General features: G+C 45.2%; 1 protein-coding gene across 1 annotated transcript in view; it reads right to left on the bottom strand.

The window, feature by feature from the left end:
- dock11 (dedicator of cytokinesis 11) overlaps positions 1-15,355 on the bottom strand; it is a 117,949-nt gene that overhangs the window by 60,577 nt on the left and 42,017 nt on the right. Inside the window, exons 19-36 of the mRNA XM_084166043.1 lie at positions 13,951-14,043; positions 13,003-13,126; positions 12,591-12,712; positions 12,331-12,414; positions 12,157-12,246; positions 11,871-11,992; positions 11,631-11,700; positions 11,261-11,386; positions 10,295-10,366; positions 6,909-7,055; positions 6,382-6,465; positions 5,950-6,061; positions 5,354-5,392; positions 3,397-3,578; positions 1,692-1,805; positions 1,426-1,501; positions 729-817; positions 247-370 (exon numbers count right to left, since the gene is read on the bottom strand). Coding sequence (XP_084022169.1) covers positions 247-370; positions 729-817; positions 1,426-1,501; positions 1,692-1,805; positions 3,397-3,578; positions 5,354-5,392; positions 5,950-6,061; positions 6,382-6,465; positions 6,909-7,055; positions 10,295-10,366; positions 11,261-11,386; positions 11,631-11,700; positions 11,871-11,992; positions 12,157-12,246; positions 12,331-12,414; positions 12,591-12,712; positions 13,003-13,126; positions 13,951-14,043 — 1,870 coding nt within the window. The remainder of the gene's footprint in view (positions 1-246; positions 371-728; positions 818-1,425; positions 1,502-1,691; positions 1,806-3,396; positions 3,579-5,353; positions 5,393-5,949; positions 6,062-6,381; positions 6,466-6,908; positions 7,056-10,294; positions 10,367-11,260; positions 11,387-11,630; positions 11,701-11,870; positions 11,993-12,156; positions 12,247-12,330; positions 12,415-12,590; positions 12,713-13,002; positions 13,127-13,950; positions 14,044-15,355) is intronic.

Genomic DNA, 15,355 nt, shown 5'->3' with positions numbered 1-15,355 from the left:
GTGTGCAAAGCAGTCATCAAGGCAAAGGTTGGCTACTTTGAAGAATCTTAAATATAAAATATATTTTGATTTGTTTAACACTTTTTTGGTTACTAAATGATTCCATATGTGATATTTCATCGTTGTGAAGTCTTCACTATTATTCTACAATGTAGATAATAGTAAAAATAAAGAAAAACCCTTGTATTAGTAGGTGTGTCCACATTTTTGACTGGTACTGTATGTAATAGTGTGTTGCTGACTGACCGTCTGAGACGGTCCTGACGATGTGAAGGAAACACAGAAGCAGTCCTTTGATCTCATAGTGGCCCAGTCTGCCTATGGGAGGGAGAGTAGTACTGCTGCTCATAGTGGAGCCCCGCCGGTGGAGCTGGAAGACAATACACCATAGAGGAAGAAAACATGGTGTCAAAAACAGTGGCAGGGAGGAACACCACAGAGTAAGAAAACATGGAAGTACCGTCCCTCCCCTCCGTTAAATAAAATCCTAACTATTAGCATTCAACAAAAAACGTAGATGTTATATTTTTGAATGAAAGATCTAAAATGACCAAACATCAATATCTGACGGGGAACAAAAACATGATATCAGGCTCTCTTTGTCTGTCTGTCTCACCTCAGAGCCCTATGGGCCCTTGTCAAAAGTAGTGCACTATATAGGGAATATGGTGCCATATTTTCTTTTTTATTTGTATTGGCCCATCCACCAATCTCACTCTGTCTCTTACCTCAGAGCTGTCTGGAGTGCTTGGGTCCATGAACAGAGATCCTCTGGAGTCCTCCCTCCTCACCAGGTGGCCGTTCTGAGCTACTGGGCCTGGAGAGAACAGAGACACATATTCATATAGCTTCTCAGATTTATTTGGGGCGGGGGGAGGCGGTAGATAACAGTACTGTAGGTAGGCAAGAGGTTAGAGATGTGGACCAGTAAAGGATTAGGAAAGGTTACTGGTTCAAGTCCCAGGCCAGGCGATACAGAAGAATAACTACCATTACTGTTGTGGCCTTGAACAAGGCACTTAACACTCAAAATATCTATCCAGAGGCGCTAAACCGCGGTTGACACCGTGCCGCTCAGTGTGTGTGTGGCACAGGTGGCATCTTAATTGGGGAGGACGGGATGGATGGAATGGTATCAAACACATGGAAACCATGTTTGATATCCTTTTGTTTACTTACTCCATTCCACACGTTCTGCCCTCACCAGCCTCCTGTGGTGTGTGGGTTTGGGAAAATGGCAGACGGAGAATTTCCGTTCTAACCAAATGGACAATAAAACACCTCTTTTACTGGCAGTTCCCAAACACCAAAGCAACATTTTGATGGGAAATTACAATTCTAATGGGTCTTATTTATCTTCATGAATAATTTTCTGCTCCTACTGTTGGCAGTGGTTAACACATTGAGGACAGACGTCACACTAACCGCGGTCTTTATCGATGGCCGTGCTGGTCCTGCGGCTGTCCATCAAGCCGGTTAATCTCAAGTCATCTCTGGAGCCCTGGAAGAGCACAGGACAATCATAGGGTTGGGGTCAATTCTATTTCAATTCAGTCAATTCAGGAAATAAACTGAAATTCCAATTCATAATTTTCATCCAAACTCCAAAAGGCCAATATATGACTGATAGGTCATGAGACCAGATAGAGTAAACCTGGACGTCCAGGGGTGGAAGGTAGGGGGGGACTCACAGTGAAGCCCAGGCCAGGGCTGGAAGTGTGATGCTGGGCAGACAGCTGTTTGAGGTTCTGGTAGAGCAGCTCCAGCAGTGGCAGGTACAGTAGACAGATACGGGCCTGCTGATTCTGACATACAGAGGGGGGAGGGGGGAATAGGGTAACAAGTTCATGTGTTTTTCCAACAAACTTTATTGTTGTTCAATTTGCATACACAGTGTGTTGTAGGCACGCCAACTGGATCTGTGTGGTCTATGGAACAGTAACATACTGTACAACACTACTGTGTGAGACTGTCACGATCTGTGTCAACTAAAACAACTATTATCTACTGTATCTTTAGAGGAGGACTATTCGAAAGCCGGCCGTTCTATCAACACACTGCTCGGCTGCCAGCGACTATTTGGATCTACAATGTGGATTTGCATAATATATTTCTTCTTATCTTGGGTCAGGAGAGACAGTGAACACTCCTTACTCTAGTTAACTAGTCTAGTTATTCATTTCCAAAACAGCGACTCGGACAGTTTCGCCCGCGGCTGTGTGAACACTCTGTTCATTTACCTTTATAAACGTATATTCAAAACTACAGATGTAGGATCTTAATTTGTTCACCCGGTTGCAGGAGAACTTTGCTGCAATTCAGAAAATGTTTAACTTGTAGTGTATTTGAGGTTTAAAAAGGCTTCTGAATTTTGTCCCTCTCTCCCCCTCACCTTTCTGCTTTCCTATTAAATATCCCTTTAGAAACAGCCTATGGCCTTTCCTTGTGTTACAGGGTGATGTTTCTCTCTCTCTCTCTGTTTGTCTGTCTGTCTGTCTGTCACTCACTCACTCACGACTGCTGTTTCTCTCACGTTGTACTGGTGTAGTGGTCTCTCTGTCTCCCCCTCCTGACCTTGTACTGGTGTAGTGGTCTGTCTGTCTCCCCCCTCTTCACTTTGTACTGGGTGTAGTGGTCTGCCTGTCTCCCCCCTCCTCACCTTGTACTGGTGTAGTGGTCTCTCTGTCTCCCCCCTCTTCACCTTGTACTGGGTGTAGTGGTCTGCCTGTCTCCCCCCTCCTCACCTTGTACTGGGTGTAGTGGTCTGTCTGTCTCCCCCCTCCTCACCTTGTACTGGGTGTAGTGGTCTGTCTGTCTCCCCCCTCCTCCTCCTCCTCCTCCTCCTCACCTTGTACTGGGTGTAGTGGTCTGTCTGTCTCCCCCCTCCTCACCTTGTACTGGGTGTAGTGGTCTGTCTGTCTCCCCCCTCCTCACCTTGTACTGGGTGTAGTGGTCTGTCTGTCTCCCCCCTCCTCACCTTGTACTGGGTGTAGTGGTCTGTCTGTCTCCCCCCTCCTCACCCTGTACTGGGTGTAGTGGTCTGTCTGTCTCCCCCCTCCTCTTCACCTTGTACTGGGTGGAGTGGTCTGTCTGTCTCCCCCCTCCTCCTCCTCCTCCTCACCTTGTACTGGGTGAAGTGGTCTGTCTGTCTCCCCCCTCCTCCTCACCTTGTACTGGGTGGAGTGGTCTGTCTGTCTCCCCCCTCCTCCTCACCTTGTACTGGGTGAAGTGGTCTGTCTGTCTCCCCCCTCCTCCTCACCTTGTACTGGTGTAGTGGTCTGTCTGTCTCCCCCCTCCTCCTCACCTTGTACTGGGTGTAGTGGTCTGTCTGTCTCCCCCCTCCTCCTCACCTTGTACTGGGTGTAGTGGTCTGTCTGTCTCCCCCCTCCTCCTCACCTTGTACTGGGTGTAACGGTCATCCATGGCATGTTTGATGAGCAGGTTCTTCAGGACGGCCACGGCCAGCTGTCTGACCTCTGGTGACCCCTGCAGGGCCTCGGCCACCTCCCTCAGCAGCAGACCAACCAGGAAGTGATTCTTACAGTAATCCTCCGTCAGCGCAGACTCCAGGCTCTGATCTGAGGTCATAGGTCAACATGGTTAGGTCATGTCCCAAATCACACCCTAACCTATTCCCTGACCAAAAGCAGTTCACTGTATAGGGAATAGGGTGCTCCGGTGAAAATAAGTGCACTACATAGGGAATACACACAGGTACTAGCAGCAGGTGCAGTCTACCCTGCTGTAATATAAAGGGGTGCATCTTTTACTTCAATCAACCAAACTATTTAACATGGGACTGAATGGTAGCATTCAAGTGACATGGTAGATATCCTGTTGTTTCACTCATGGAACGACGTCTCTGACAAATTCTAGGGAGGAACGCGACATCATCACATGTTGAACACACTGACTCAGCAACATTATTCTCCAATGCAAAACATCACCACCTCTAATTAGGGAAATCAGAGAAAAACCTGTGAAAGCATGAACCCTTTATAAATAAACCACGAGCCAGAACAGCTTCAAAGCACCTTGGCATAGATTCTACAAGTGTCTGGAACTCTATTTGAGGGATGCGACACCATTCTTCCACAAGAAATTCCATAATTTGGTGCTTTGTTGACGGTGGTGGAAAACGCTGTCTCAGGCGCTGCTCCAGAATCTCCCATAAGTGTTCAATTGGGTTGAGATCTTGTGACTGAGACGGCCATGGCATATGGTTTACATCATTTTCATACTCATCAAACCATTCAGTGACCACTCATGCCCTGTGGATGGGGGCATTGTCATCCTATGGGGGCATAGCCATGGTGACCAAATGAATGGCCTGAATAATGGCCTGCCCAGCCTTTTTATACATGACCCTAAGCGTGATGGGATGTTAATTGCTTAATTAGCTCAGGAACCACACCTGTGTGGAAGCACCTGCTTTCAATATACTTTGTATCCCTCATTTACTCAAGTGTTTCCATTATTTTGGTAGTTACCTGTACATATCAAATGTAAAAATGTTTATAAAATGTTTAGAGATGTAGGCTTTATGTGTAGGTTTAGGCCAAAGACATCTCTCCACTACAGTAAAATATAACGTGTGAGTGTTATTGCTTCAATATTGTGTGTTTTAAGAAAGTTGTTTAAAATATCCCACACAAGTTGTTTTCTGAGTTCCCCTCAGTTTCTCTCTGAACTGTTAATGGTGCTTTACTACAGTCAGACATGACTAATACAATTAGAGAGTTGGAATGACAGACAGAGAGAGTGAGAGAGAGAGAGAGAGAGAGAGAGAGAGAGAGAGAGAGAGAGAGAGAGAGAGAGAGAGAAGAGAGCGAGAGAGAGAGAGAGAGAGAGAGCGAGAGAGAGCGAGAAAGAGAGAGAAAGAGAGAGAGATTGAGAGAGAGAGAGAGAGAGAGAGAAAGAGAGAGAGATTGAGAGAGAGAGAGAGAGAGAGAGCGAGCGAGCGAGCGAGAGAAAGAAAGAAAGAAAGAAAGAAAGAGAGAAAGAGAGAGTGAAAGAGAGTGTGAGAGAGAGAGAGAATGCAGCAGTCCCACAGGCAGAGGAGCATGAAAGACTCTCCCCTCGTCTTTCAAGTCTGAAATCATCAATCAAAACATTCAAGAGAAGAAAAGTCATTTGATTTCCACGATCCAAGCTAGCAAGAAGTGTGACAAACTCCAGGCCACTACAAAGCATTGGCCGAAGCAGGTGGTATGGAGGATGTTAGCAATCATAAAGAGTGAATGAATGAGTGTCCTGGATAGACGGGGCTAGCAGAAATGGGTTAATGGCGTGCGGTGTCAGTTGGCGTTCAAACGGCAAACGTGTCGGTTGATGTTGTGGAGGCATCACCTACCTACTGCGCCAAAAATCTCCGTCGCGTACGAAATAAAATCTAACGACCACAAGCAAAACAAAACAAAACAAGAGGGAGGAGAAATATGAGGAAATTAAATGAACATTCCATGCATTAGTATTATCAGAACACACTATCGCTGTGGTGGGGTGAAAATCATTCATAGAATTCCTTTTACAACCCTCTTTTGCTGGACTCCACATGGTCTGCTCTGTAATAGACTTGTGTGTGAACTGGTGCGTGGGCCAAACCAATGAGGCAGATTAGTGGGGGGGGGTTGTGGTTTGTAGGTGAGGGTGATGTAACAGATCATACATGCACAGCTTTGGTCCTCATAGTGTATGCTGGTTTTTGCCATCAGTTACAATAATTGATACATTAAAGGGAATTTTCACCACTTTTCAAACTCATATTGAGGATGAATATGAGGTTGAAAAGTGGTGAAATTTCCCTTTAAGTGACCAGGACAAAGGAAAACCAGCAGCACTGCAGAACAGGAAGGCCTAAGTTGTGCATCCCTGTAATATGTGTGTAGCACTGGCAGGGAGCAAATGCAGGTTGACCAGACAGAGGAGCATGGCGTGAGAGCAGCTTACCCTGAACTCTCTGCAGCTTGGTGCGTCCAAAAGCCATGGGCAGGTTAAGCGGGATGTAGTGCTCGTGGTTACACACCGTCATGAGGAAGTCAAACTTCATCTCCGTCAAGACCTGTCAGTCAACAAACAACTCCAGTATTACAAAACATCTCTAAGATTACACTCATACTAAAACTAAAGATGAACAAACAAGATATTATTTTCATCCTAAAAATAAAAAAATATTAGAGGATTTCCATAATTTTTTATGGAAAAATATTATGTTGATTTTAATCAGTTAGTCAAATATGCTAAAGCATATTTGACTACCAGTGCCACACACAACACATCTACTGTCAATAGCCTGTATACAGGGCTGTGTTGTTGTTCCCCTGTTGAATTAAGAATACATTATCAGCAATAGTAGAGAAGAGTGGTTGTTGTGTCCAGTACCTTGGGGTCTTTAAGTGTGAAGCCACACATGTAGTCGTTGATCAGGCTGAAGCCAAAGCCTCTGTTCATGAAGGTGAGACAGCGCTGTGGAAGGGGAACACAGATTAGGGCATTTAGAAGACCAGGACTAACCAACTAAGCACACCAAGAACTTCTTTCATATACAGTGCCTGACTTACAGTACACTGAATTCACCACTCATTATCGTTGCTATCAGAAGGGAGTAGTGTGTTCAACCTGGACCTTCATATCAACCACAGGAGATTGCTGAGGGGAGGACAGCTCATAATAATGGCTGGAACAGAGCGAACAAAATGGCATCGAACACATGGAAACAATGTTTTTGATGTATTTGATACCATTCCACTGATTCTGCTCCAGCCATTACCAGGAGCACGTCCTCCTCAATTAAGGTGCCACCAACCTCCTGTGATATCAACAGTAGATTCCTTTTTTGTCTTTGGTATTATTTCTGTCCTGTGTGGTTCAGGTAATATATTGGGGCCTGTAGTGTATGGAGGCCTTACCTTGATGAAGCCAGCCAGGCTGAGGTTGACACAGCGGGCCTCCTCTGGGATCTCAACGTGGCGGATGGTGATGTGAGGCATGATGGACAGTAGCAGGGACTGGAGGGCCTGGTGGAAACTGTCTGGAAACCTCTGGGCACGGGGCATCTGGTAAAACATATTCAGTTCAATAAGACCAAAGTAAACTAAATGTTGCATCTTTTAGACAAATAAATAATGAATTAATCCAACTTGGGTCTGTGTGTGTAACGTGGATTTTCACACAAACCTATTGAGCTCAATGGTTGCTCTTTGGATCTATAGTGTGTGGATTTGAGGATCTCAAGTTAAGATTCGGGCAAAATTGCAGATGTAATATATATATATATATAGTTGAAGTCAGAGGTTTACATACACTTAGGTTGGAGTCATTAAAACTCGTTTTTCAACCACTCCACAAATGTCTTGTTAACAAACTATGGTTTTGGCAAGTCGGTTAGGACATCTACTTTGTGCATGACACAAGTAATTTTTCCAACAATTGTTTACAGACAGATTATTTCACTTATAATTCACTGTATCACAAGGCTAATTGACATCATTTGAGTCAATTGGAGGTGTACCTGTGTATGTATTTCAAGGCCTACCTTCAAACTCAGTGCCTCTTTGCTTGACATCATGGGAAAATCAAAAGAAATCAGCCAAGACCTCAGAATAAAAATGGTAGACCTCCACAAGTCTGGTTCATCCTTGGGAGCAATTTCCAAACGCCTGAAGGTACCACGTTCATCTGTACAAACAATAGTCTTCAAGTATAAACACCATGGGACCACGCAGCCATCATACCACTCAGGAAGGAGATGCGTTCTGTCTACTAGAGATGAACATACTTTGGTGCGAAAAGTGCAAATCAATCTCAGAACAACAGCAAAGGACCTTGTGAAGATGCTGGAGGAAACAGGTACAAAAGTATCTATATCCACAGTAGAACGAGTCCTATATCGACATAACCTGAAAGGCCACTCAGCAAGGAAGAAGCCACTGCTCCAAAGAAGAGAAATGAGAAATGTCCTCTGGTCTGATGAAGAAGTTAACTTCTGCTGCAGTGTTCGCGGTAAAATATAACACGTTGCAGCAGTGCTTCGGTCCTAAATGGCACCCTATTTTCTATGGGCCCTGCTCAAAAGTAGTGCACTACATAAGGAATAGGGTGCCATTTGGTTCTAGGTAGAATAGGGTGCCCTTTTTGGTTCTAGGTAGAACCCTTTTGGGTTGCCTGTAGAACCCTCTGTGGAAAGGGTTCTACATGGAACCCAAAAGGTTTCTGCCTGGATCGCAAAAGGGTTCCACCTGGAACCAAAAAGGCTTCTTCTACGGGGACAGCCGAAGAACCCTTTTAGGTTCTAGACAGCACAATTTCTTTCTAAGATTTTAGTGTGGAGCTGGCGAGCAGCGTGTAGAACTGTAGAACTAAATGGCCTCAGAAACGGGCCCATACAGTGAGGGAAAAAAGTATTTGATCCCCTGCTGATTTTGTACATTTGCCATGCTCTCCACCAGTCTTTCACATTAATGTTGGGTGACTTTATGCCACTCCTGGCGCAAAAATTCAAGCAGCTCGGCTTTGTTTGATGGCTTGTGACCATCCATCTTCCTCTTGATCACATTCCAGAAGTTTTCAATGGGGTTCAGGTCTGGAGATTGGGCTGGAGATTGGGCTGGCCATGACAGGGTCTTGATCTGGTGGTCCTCCATCCACACCTTGATTGACCTGGCTGTGTGGCATGGCGCATTGTCCTGCTGGAAAAACCAATCCTCAGAGTTGGGGAACAATGTCAGAGCAAAAGGAAGCAAGTTTTCTTCCAGGACAACCTTGTACGTGGCTTGATTCATGCGTCCTTCACAAAGACAAATCTGCCCGATTCCAGCCTTGCTGAAGCACCCCCAGATCATCACAGATCCTCCACCAAATTTCACAGTGGGTGCGAGACACTGTGGCTTGTAGGCCTCTCCAGGTCTCCGTCTAACCATTAGACGACCAGGTGTTGGGCAAAGCTGAAGATTGGACTCATCAGAGAAGATTACCTTACTCCAGTCCTCTACGGTCCAATATTTATGGTATTTTGCAAACCTCAGCCTGGCTCTTCTTTGCTTCTCATTGATGAAGGGCTTTTTTCTAGCTTTGCACGACTTCAGCCCTGCCCCTAGGAGCCTGTTTCGAACCGTCCTCTCCATGCACTTCAACACAGCTGCCGTTTGCCATTCTTTTTGTAGGTCACTTGATGTCATCCTACGGTTGTTGAGTGACATTCGAATGAGTTGGTGGACATCCCGGTCAGTAGAGAGTCATTTTCACCCTCTGCCGGTCTGTAGCTTTGTTGTCCGCAATGTCTGCTGCTTGACCTTGTTCTTATGAACCGCCCTCTGCCAGTAAAGCCAGAATTGAACCCTTCTTTTTCTCACTCAAAACTATGGTCAATAGTTATTTTTGGTTTAATATTACTTTTGAGGTACTATTAGCACTGTTTTTGCCATCCAGCTGGCCCTATTGCAATAGGATAGTGATGACCACAGCAGTGGTTTTTATACTTTTCCTTGTTAAATAACATTTGGTTCAAGTGATCACCTAATCAGTACCTAATTCAGTAGAATGAGGTGTGCCTGTGTTGTAATTCAACAGACACTGGAATGGAATGGCTGTCATACATGTAGAGATGCTGATTTAAGAAAGATTGGCAGTGGTCTCTTAATTCTTTCCAGAGCTGTATCTTATATTACCTAATAGAATGGGAGGAAGGAAGAAGTGTACTCTTCTACTCATTGAGAAACAGGTTTCTTTCTCAATAGAAGGCTGGCTAAGAGGTTAAATATGAAATGTGCACAGCTTGTAACATCCTCAACTTTTCTATTTCAGCAACCTTGGTTTATCTTAGAGGTGCTGCAGTAGAGGCCTCAGTCTGGATTTGACTGGGACTGTTTATAAACTTTTGGCAAGATAAGAGTATGAGTAGGAGTATCCCTATCATCAACTGAACTTTAACTAAAAGTTAAAAACTTTCCGGAAAAAAAGGAGAACAGAAATACTTGTATGGGAGTGGAAGGAAGCTGGAGGGTTATTTCTGGGAGGGTATGTGCATGTGTGGTTGCTGTGCACAAGAGACACATGCATGTAGAATGAGGAAGAATTCATTGCCACATTTTCCCGGTGATGAAAGAGAGAATGAACTGACACACCCTGGCCCTGGACAGAGAAATATTTGCATGTACAAGACGGATAACTCTCTAATCTTCATAACCACACCTGAGGGCTTTCCAGTGATAGCTGGTGTGTGCGCGTGCGTTTGTGTACACAATCTTTAATGTGGGACAGAAGATAAACCCTTAATCAGAGTAGAACATTTGCCAACCTTGATCCTGTTGCCCTCCTGCAGGTACTGGGCCATGGACTTGGCCATCGTCTCGAAGAAGAACCAGGAATACTAGAAAAGAGGACGAGGGACAGAAGACGTTGGACTCCTCAATAGTGAAGCATTTAGACCACATCCCAATCGGCACCATATTCCCTATATAGTGCACTACTTTTGACCAGAGCGCTGGTCAAAAGTAGTGCACTATAAATGGAATACGGTACCATTTGGGACGCACACTTACTAAGAGAGATCGTATCAACAGTCTGACAAAAGTCAAAACACCAATGGGCTCTATAATATGGGCCTGGGTCCTGGGTATAGTAATAACAGATAGTAAACTGCACACAAATAATGCGTTTTGAAAAGGCTTGTGAAAACATGCTTAGTGGTGACATAATAATGCTGGGAATCGACTTTCTCTTTCAAGGAACTAGTGGCTGGTGCTACCTGCTGGTCAGTATGGGAATCGCAATTTTCTTATTGAGCGTGACAAGTAAAAGCGCACGCACGCTGGCTCGCACACACACACACGCACATATGTTTTACTATCCTTATGGGGAACTAACGTTTATTTCCATTCAAAATCCTATTTGTCCTAACCACTAACCTTAATCCTAAACCTAACCCTAACCCCTAAGCTTATAATAGCCGTTGTCCTTGTGGGGACCTGGGAAATGTCCCCACAATGGAGAATTTGGGGGGTTTTCCGGTACCCACACACGCACACACAAACACACGCATATGTTTTACTATCCTTATGGGGAACTAACATTTATTTCCATTCAAAATCCTATTTGCCCTAACCCCTAACCTTAATCCTAAACCTCACCCTAACAATAACTCCTAACCCTAACCCTAATTGTAACCCTAACCCTAAACCTAACCCCTAAGCTTTTAATAGCCTTTGTCCTTGTGGGGATTTTCGGGACACACACACACACACAAACAAACACACACACACACCTTGAGTAGCTTGTTGCTGGTGTTGAAGTCTGCTGTCTGTTTGAGGATGGCTGTAACGGCGGTGGCCAGAACCTCATGAGTGGTCCCAGAGTTCCCAGACACTGGGCTGTTGTTCACAAACACATACTGGGGACACACAACAAAGATAGGCATTAATACACAACCTTTACATTATCACTTTTCATGGTATTAAAAATGTATCCAAGTTCAACATTATCCCCAAAAAGAAATGCATGAACTTTGAGTTACTTTCAACTGAAAATGCATCACCCATTATAATCATAGCTAAGGCAAGGACCAGGCCTTGATTCTAGGCTTAATTCTGGTCACTAGTGACTGACTCTCTTGTGTGTGATGCCTGGTGTTATACCTTGAGAAAAGAGCGCAGGTAGTTTTCCAGTCCCTCCTCGTGGCACCGGGAAACAATGTGTATAATCACACTGAAGGAATAGAACATGATCATTACGTAACTCAGCATATATCCATTTAATTAACGTTTCCAAATAAAAATAACATTTATAACTCACTTTCACAAACCATGACTATGTCTATGTCACTATGTCATTGGGTCAGACCATGATGACATCACAGGGTCAGAGGTCAGACTCACCGGGTGGAGTTGACAGCGATTTCGGTGGCTTCTTTGGTTGCTGTGTTGAGGACCTCAAACAGCTGCATCAGCACAGTGGGTAGGAATTTAATGATGACCTTAGTCTCCATGGCATGCAAGCACTGAGAGAGCGAGAGGGAGGGAGGGTGGGAGGGAGGGAGGGAGAAAGATGGAGAAAGAGAGAAATGGAGAGAGAGAGGAGGGAGAGAGGGAGAAAAAGTCAAAGAGAGACAGCAATACAAAGTGACAGTGTAAAGAGACTCCACAGCAGGAGTGTCTCTCTTACCTTTAGATACTTGATGAGTTCTGCTGGGTTGCCCTCTGAAGAGGACCTCATCAGCTGGCAGTGCTGGAAGAACTTGTGGAGGTGCAGATCCTACACAGGGAAATACAGAACACAGATGTCTGATGGCGTATTTGTTACAACAGTTGGTTTAATGTTGGCAGGTAGAAGACATACCTGGGGGTATATTGTTGACGCTACATTGGTCTTCACTTTGAACAGTGGCTTGCTGTTTTCTACCCATTTTATATCCGGTGCTGACTGTAAGGGTGACAATACATAAATACAACAGTATGATTGTAGTCGTCTGCATAACTCTTTCTCCAAATGTTTTAATATTTTAATCAGTGTCATCTCAGTCATTTGTCACTAGCATCCAAGCAGGGGAAACCTCTTCCCTGACCCCCAGCTGTTCTCCAGTGAACAGAGGCTTGTACCTTCTTGGTGTCCTGGGTCTTGTCATACAGGTATCCAGAGGGCAGGGTGGCAGACACAGGCAACTGTAGCTCTATAGACTGCATCCTGCCGTCCTTCATCAGGGGGGCCCAGGAATAGCCCACTGTTACAGAGTGAGGGATGGACAGGTAAGGTAATGGAGGAAGATACACACACACACAGGCACGTGTACATGTACACGCGCACACACACACACACGCACACACACACACACGCACACACACACACACACACACACACACACACACACACACACACACACACGCACACACACACACAGGCACGTGTACATGTACACGCGCACACACACACACACACACACACACACACACACACACACACACACACACACACACACACACACTCACACACACACACCGCTCCTAGTCTTACCCAGGGACTCGACTCCCTCTCTCTTCTTGGTGCTGGTCTTGGTACTGATCTCACAGCTGATGTGGTAGAAGGTAAATAGGATGTGGTGTTTCTCATGGACATGGACCGGCAGCTCAATCTTTACCTGCACAGATAGATACACAATCAACATGGACGTTAGTGTTTTCAAATTGTCATCTCACTTGACCAAAGATTTTTAAATAAAAAAGTCCTTCTGGAACTGCCTCTAGAATACCCCAGATGAGTCACAAACCTATCATTCTAGTACAACTGTACATATTTCTGACTGTCAGAAATAGTAAGACTAAACCAAAGCAAAACGATTCCTATCGTTACCACTAGGGGGCAGCAAGAGTGCGTAGTAGAATGTTCAGCCTGCCTGCACATGTGCTCTGTGTCAGAGGAAATTACACACAGTGAGCCTAGCCATTAACATTTGCTTCTTTCATTCATCAAATTCCAACCTGGAGTCGAGTATGACTTGGTTATGTGTCACAACGAATAGTGTGGTCCTTTCCCTTAAAAGCTTGTTGAAACAGGTCTCCCTGATAAAGTAACTCATTACCAAAGCAGCAGTCCAGATTAATAGAGAGATCAGAGCAGTGAAGGGGTCTTGGAAGGTGTGTTCTAATCCCTATGCCATAGACCAGATGGCCCCCCTCCCCAGTCTATATCTCTGTGTCTGTGACAGTGTCCTGATCTCACCTCTCTCTCTCCCTCCCTCCTTCTCTCCCTCCCTCTGATGGGTGTCAGACCAGCCCAGCGTGAGCCAGTCCGGAGCCCCCCGCTCTTGAGCTAGATTATAGGATTTACCCAGCCCTAATGACTGGACTTTGGCCACTGAGGACTTCAACACAATACAGTACCAGTAACAATTGCAGGGAGTAATTGATGTAGCATAGCAAATCAGGGAAAAGGCCAGGTTTATTATGCAAATTGTTCACTGACCTCGTCATAAAACTCAGGGCTCTGGTTGTGGTGGAGGACGGCCGCATAGGCACTGGTGGTGAAGAGTGTCTCTCCTGGCTTTCCGTAGATACACTGAAACACACACACATTATTATGAATCTACTGCTCATCTGCTGATGTTGCATGGGCATGTCAGTGAGTAAGATGACAGCAATGCTAATAATTAGACAGAAATGCTGTTAAAGAACCGTACAATCACACCTCAAATACTTGCAACACAAGCAAACCACAGCTACGAACAACGAGGAAGACGAGCTTGTTCACCAGTGTAAGTTAGTTAGAGGTGAGAATGTAGTATGTAAGAGGTGAGAGTTTAAACAGAACTAAACTAAGTGGAGTGGAGACCCAGGAGAGGGAAGGAGGAGGGGGCAGGCTGAGCTGCCAAAGCCCAGGCGTGTGATGTGGCCCTGACCCAGATAGATCCTCTGACCCTGGGCTGGACGGGACGGCCTTTTGTGGGGTAAGGTACTGAGGGTAAAACTCAATGCTAGTCCAGGCAGAGGTCAATTTAGTGCGGTAATTAGAATGTTTTGAATGCATTATATGTAATGTTGTCTCCACCTGAAGCAGTAATATAGTAATGAATTCATACAGCACCAGAAACCTACAGTACAGTGTGACATGGGCTATCGTTCCTTCTATCAGAGCCAGTGTAAAGTCCAGGAACTGCGCTAGCTGGTTTCCGCTGTGTGCTCAATGGAAAGGTGTGTTGTGATGTTGGCCCGAACCTGCTGTTTGTAAACACTTTATTCTGCCTGAGAAAATACTTTGTTCCTAGCCAGACTGTGTGATAAATAATCTGGCTCACTGGTTCTGTGGAAGCCTGTTTGAGTGCAGTGAACAGTGAGAGATTCTGTCTGGTGGAGAAAAAAAATTCCATGGTCGTTTGATGGAGGTTTCCACCCACAAATATTCGACGTGTGCGGATGTTCCACAACGAGAGAGAGAGAGAGAGAAAGAGATAGAGGGAGAAAGAGAGAGCGAGAGAGAGAGAGAGAGAGAGAGAGAGAGAGGGAGAAAAAGAGCGAGAGAGAGCGAGAGAGAGAGAGAGAAAGAAGGAGAGAGAGAGAGAGAGAGAGAGATAGAGAGAGAAAGAAGGAGAGAGAGAGAGAGAGAGATAGAGAGAGAGAAAGAAGAAGGAGAGAGAGAGAGATAGAGAGATAGAGAGAGAGAAAGAAGAAGGAGAGAGAGAGAGAGAGAGAGAGAGAGGGAGAGAGAAAGAAGGAGAGAGAGAGAGAAAGAAGGAGACAGAGAGAGAGAGAGAGAGAGAGAGAGAAAGAAGGAGACAGAGAGAGAGAGAAAGAAGGAGCCAGAGAGAGAGAGAGAAAGAGAGAGAGAGAAAGAAGGAGACAGAGAGAGAGAGAGAGAGAGAGAGAGAGAGAGA

The sequence above is a fragment of the Coregonus lavaretus genome (assembly GCF_964263955.1).
Source record: "Coregonus lavaretus genome assembly, chromosome: 7".
Lineage (NCBI taxonomy): Eukaryota > Metazoa > Chordata > Actinopteri > Salmoniformes > Salmonidae > Coregonus > Coregonus lavaretus.
The sequence above is the reverse complement of the archived record's forward strand: the minus strand, read 5'-3'. Positions and strand labels throughout refer to the sequence as shown.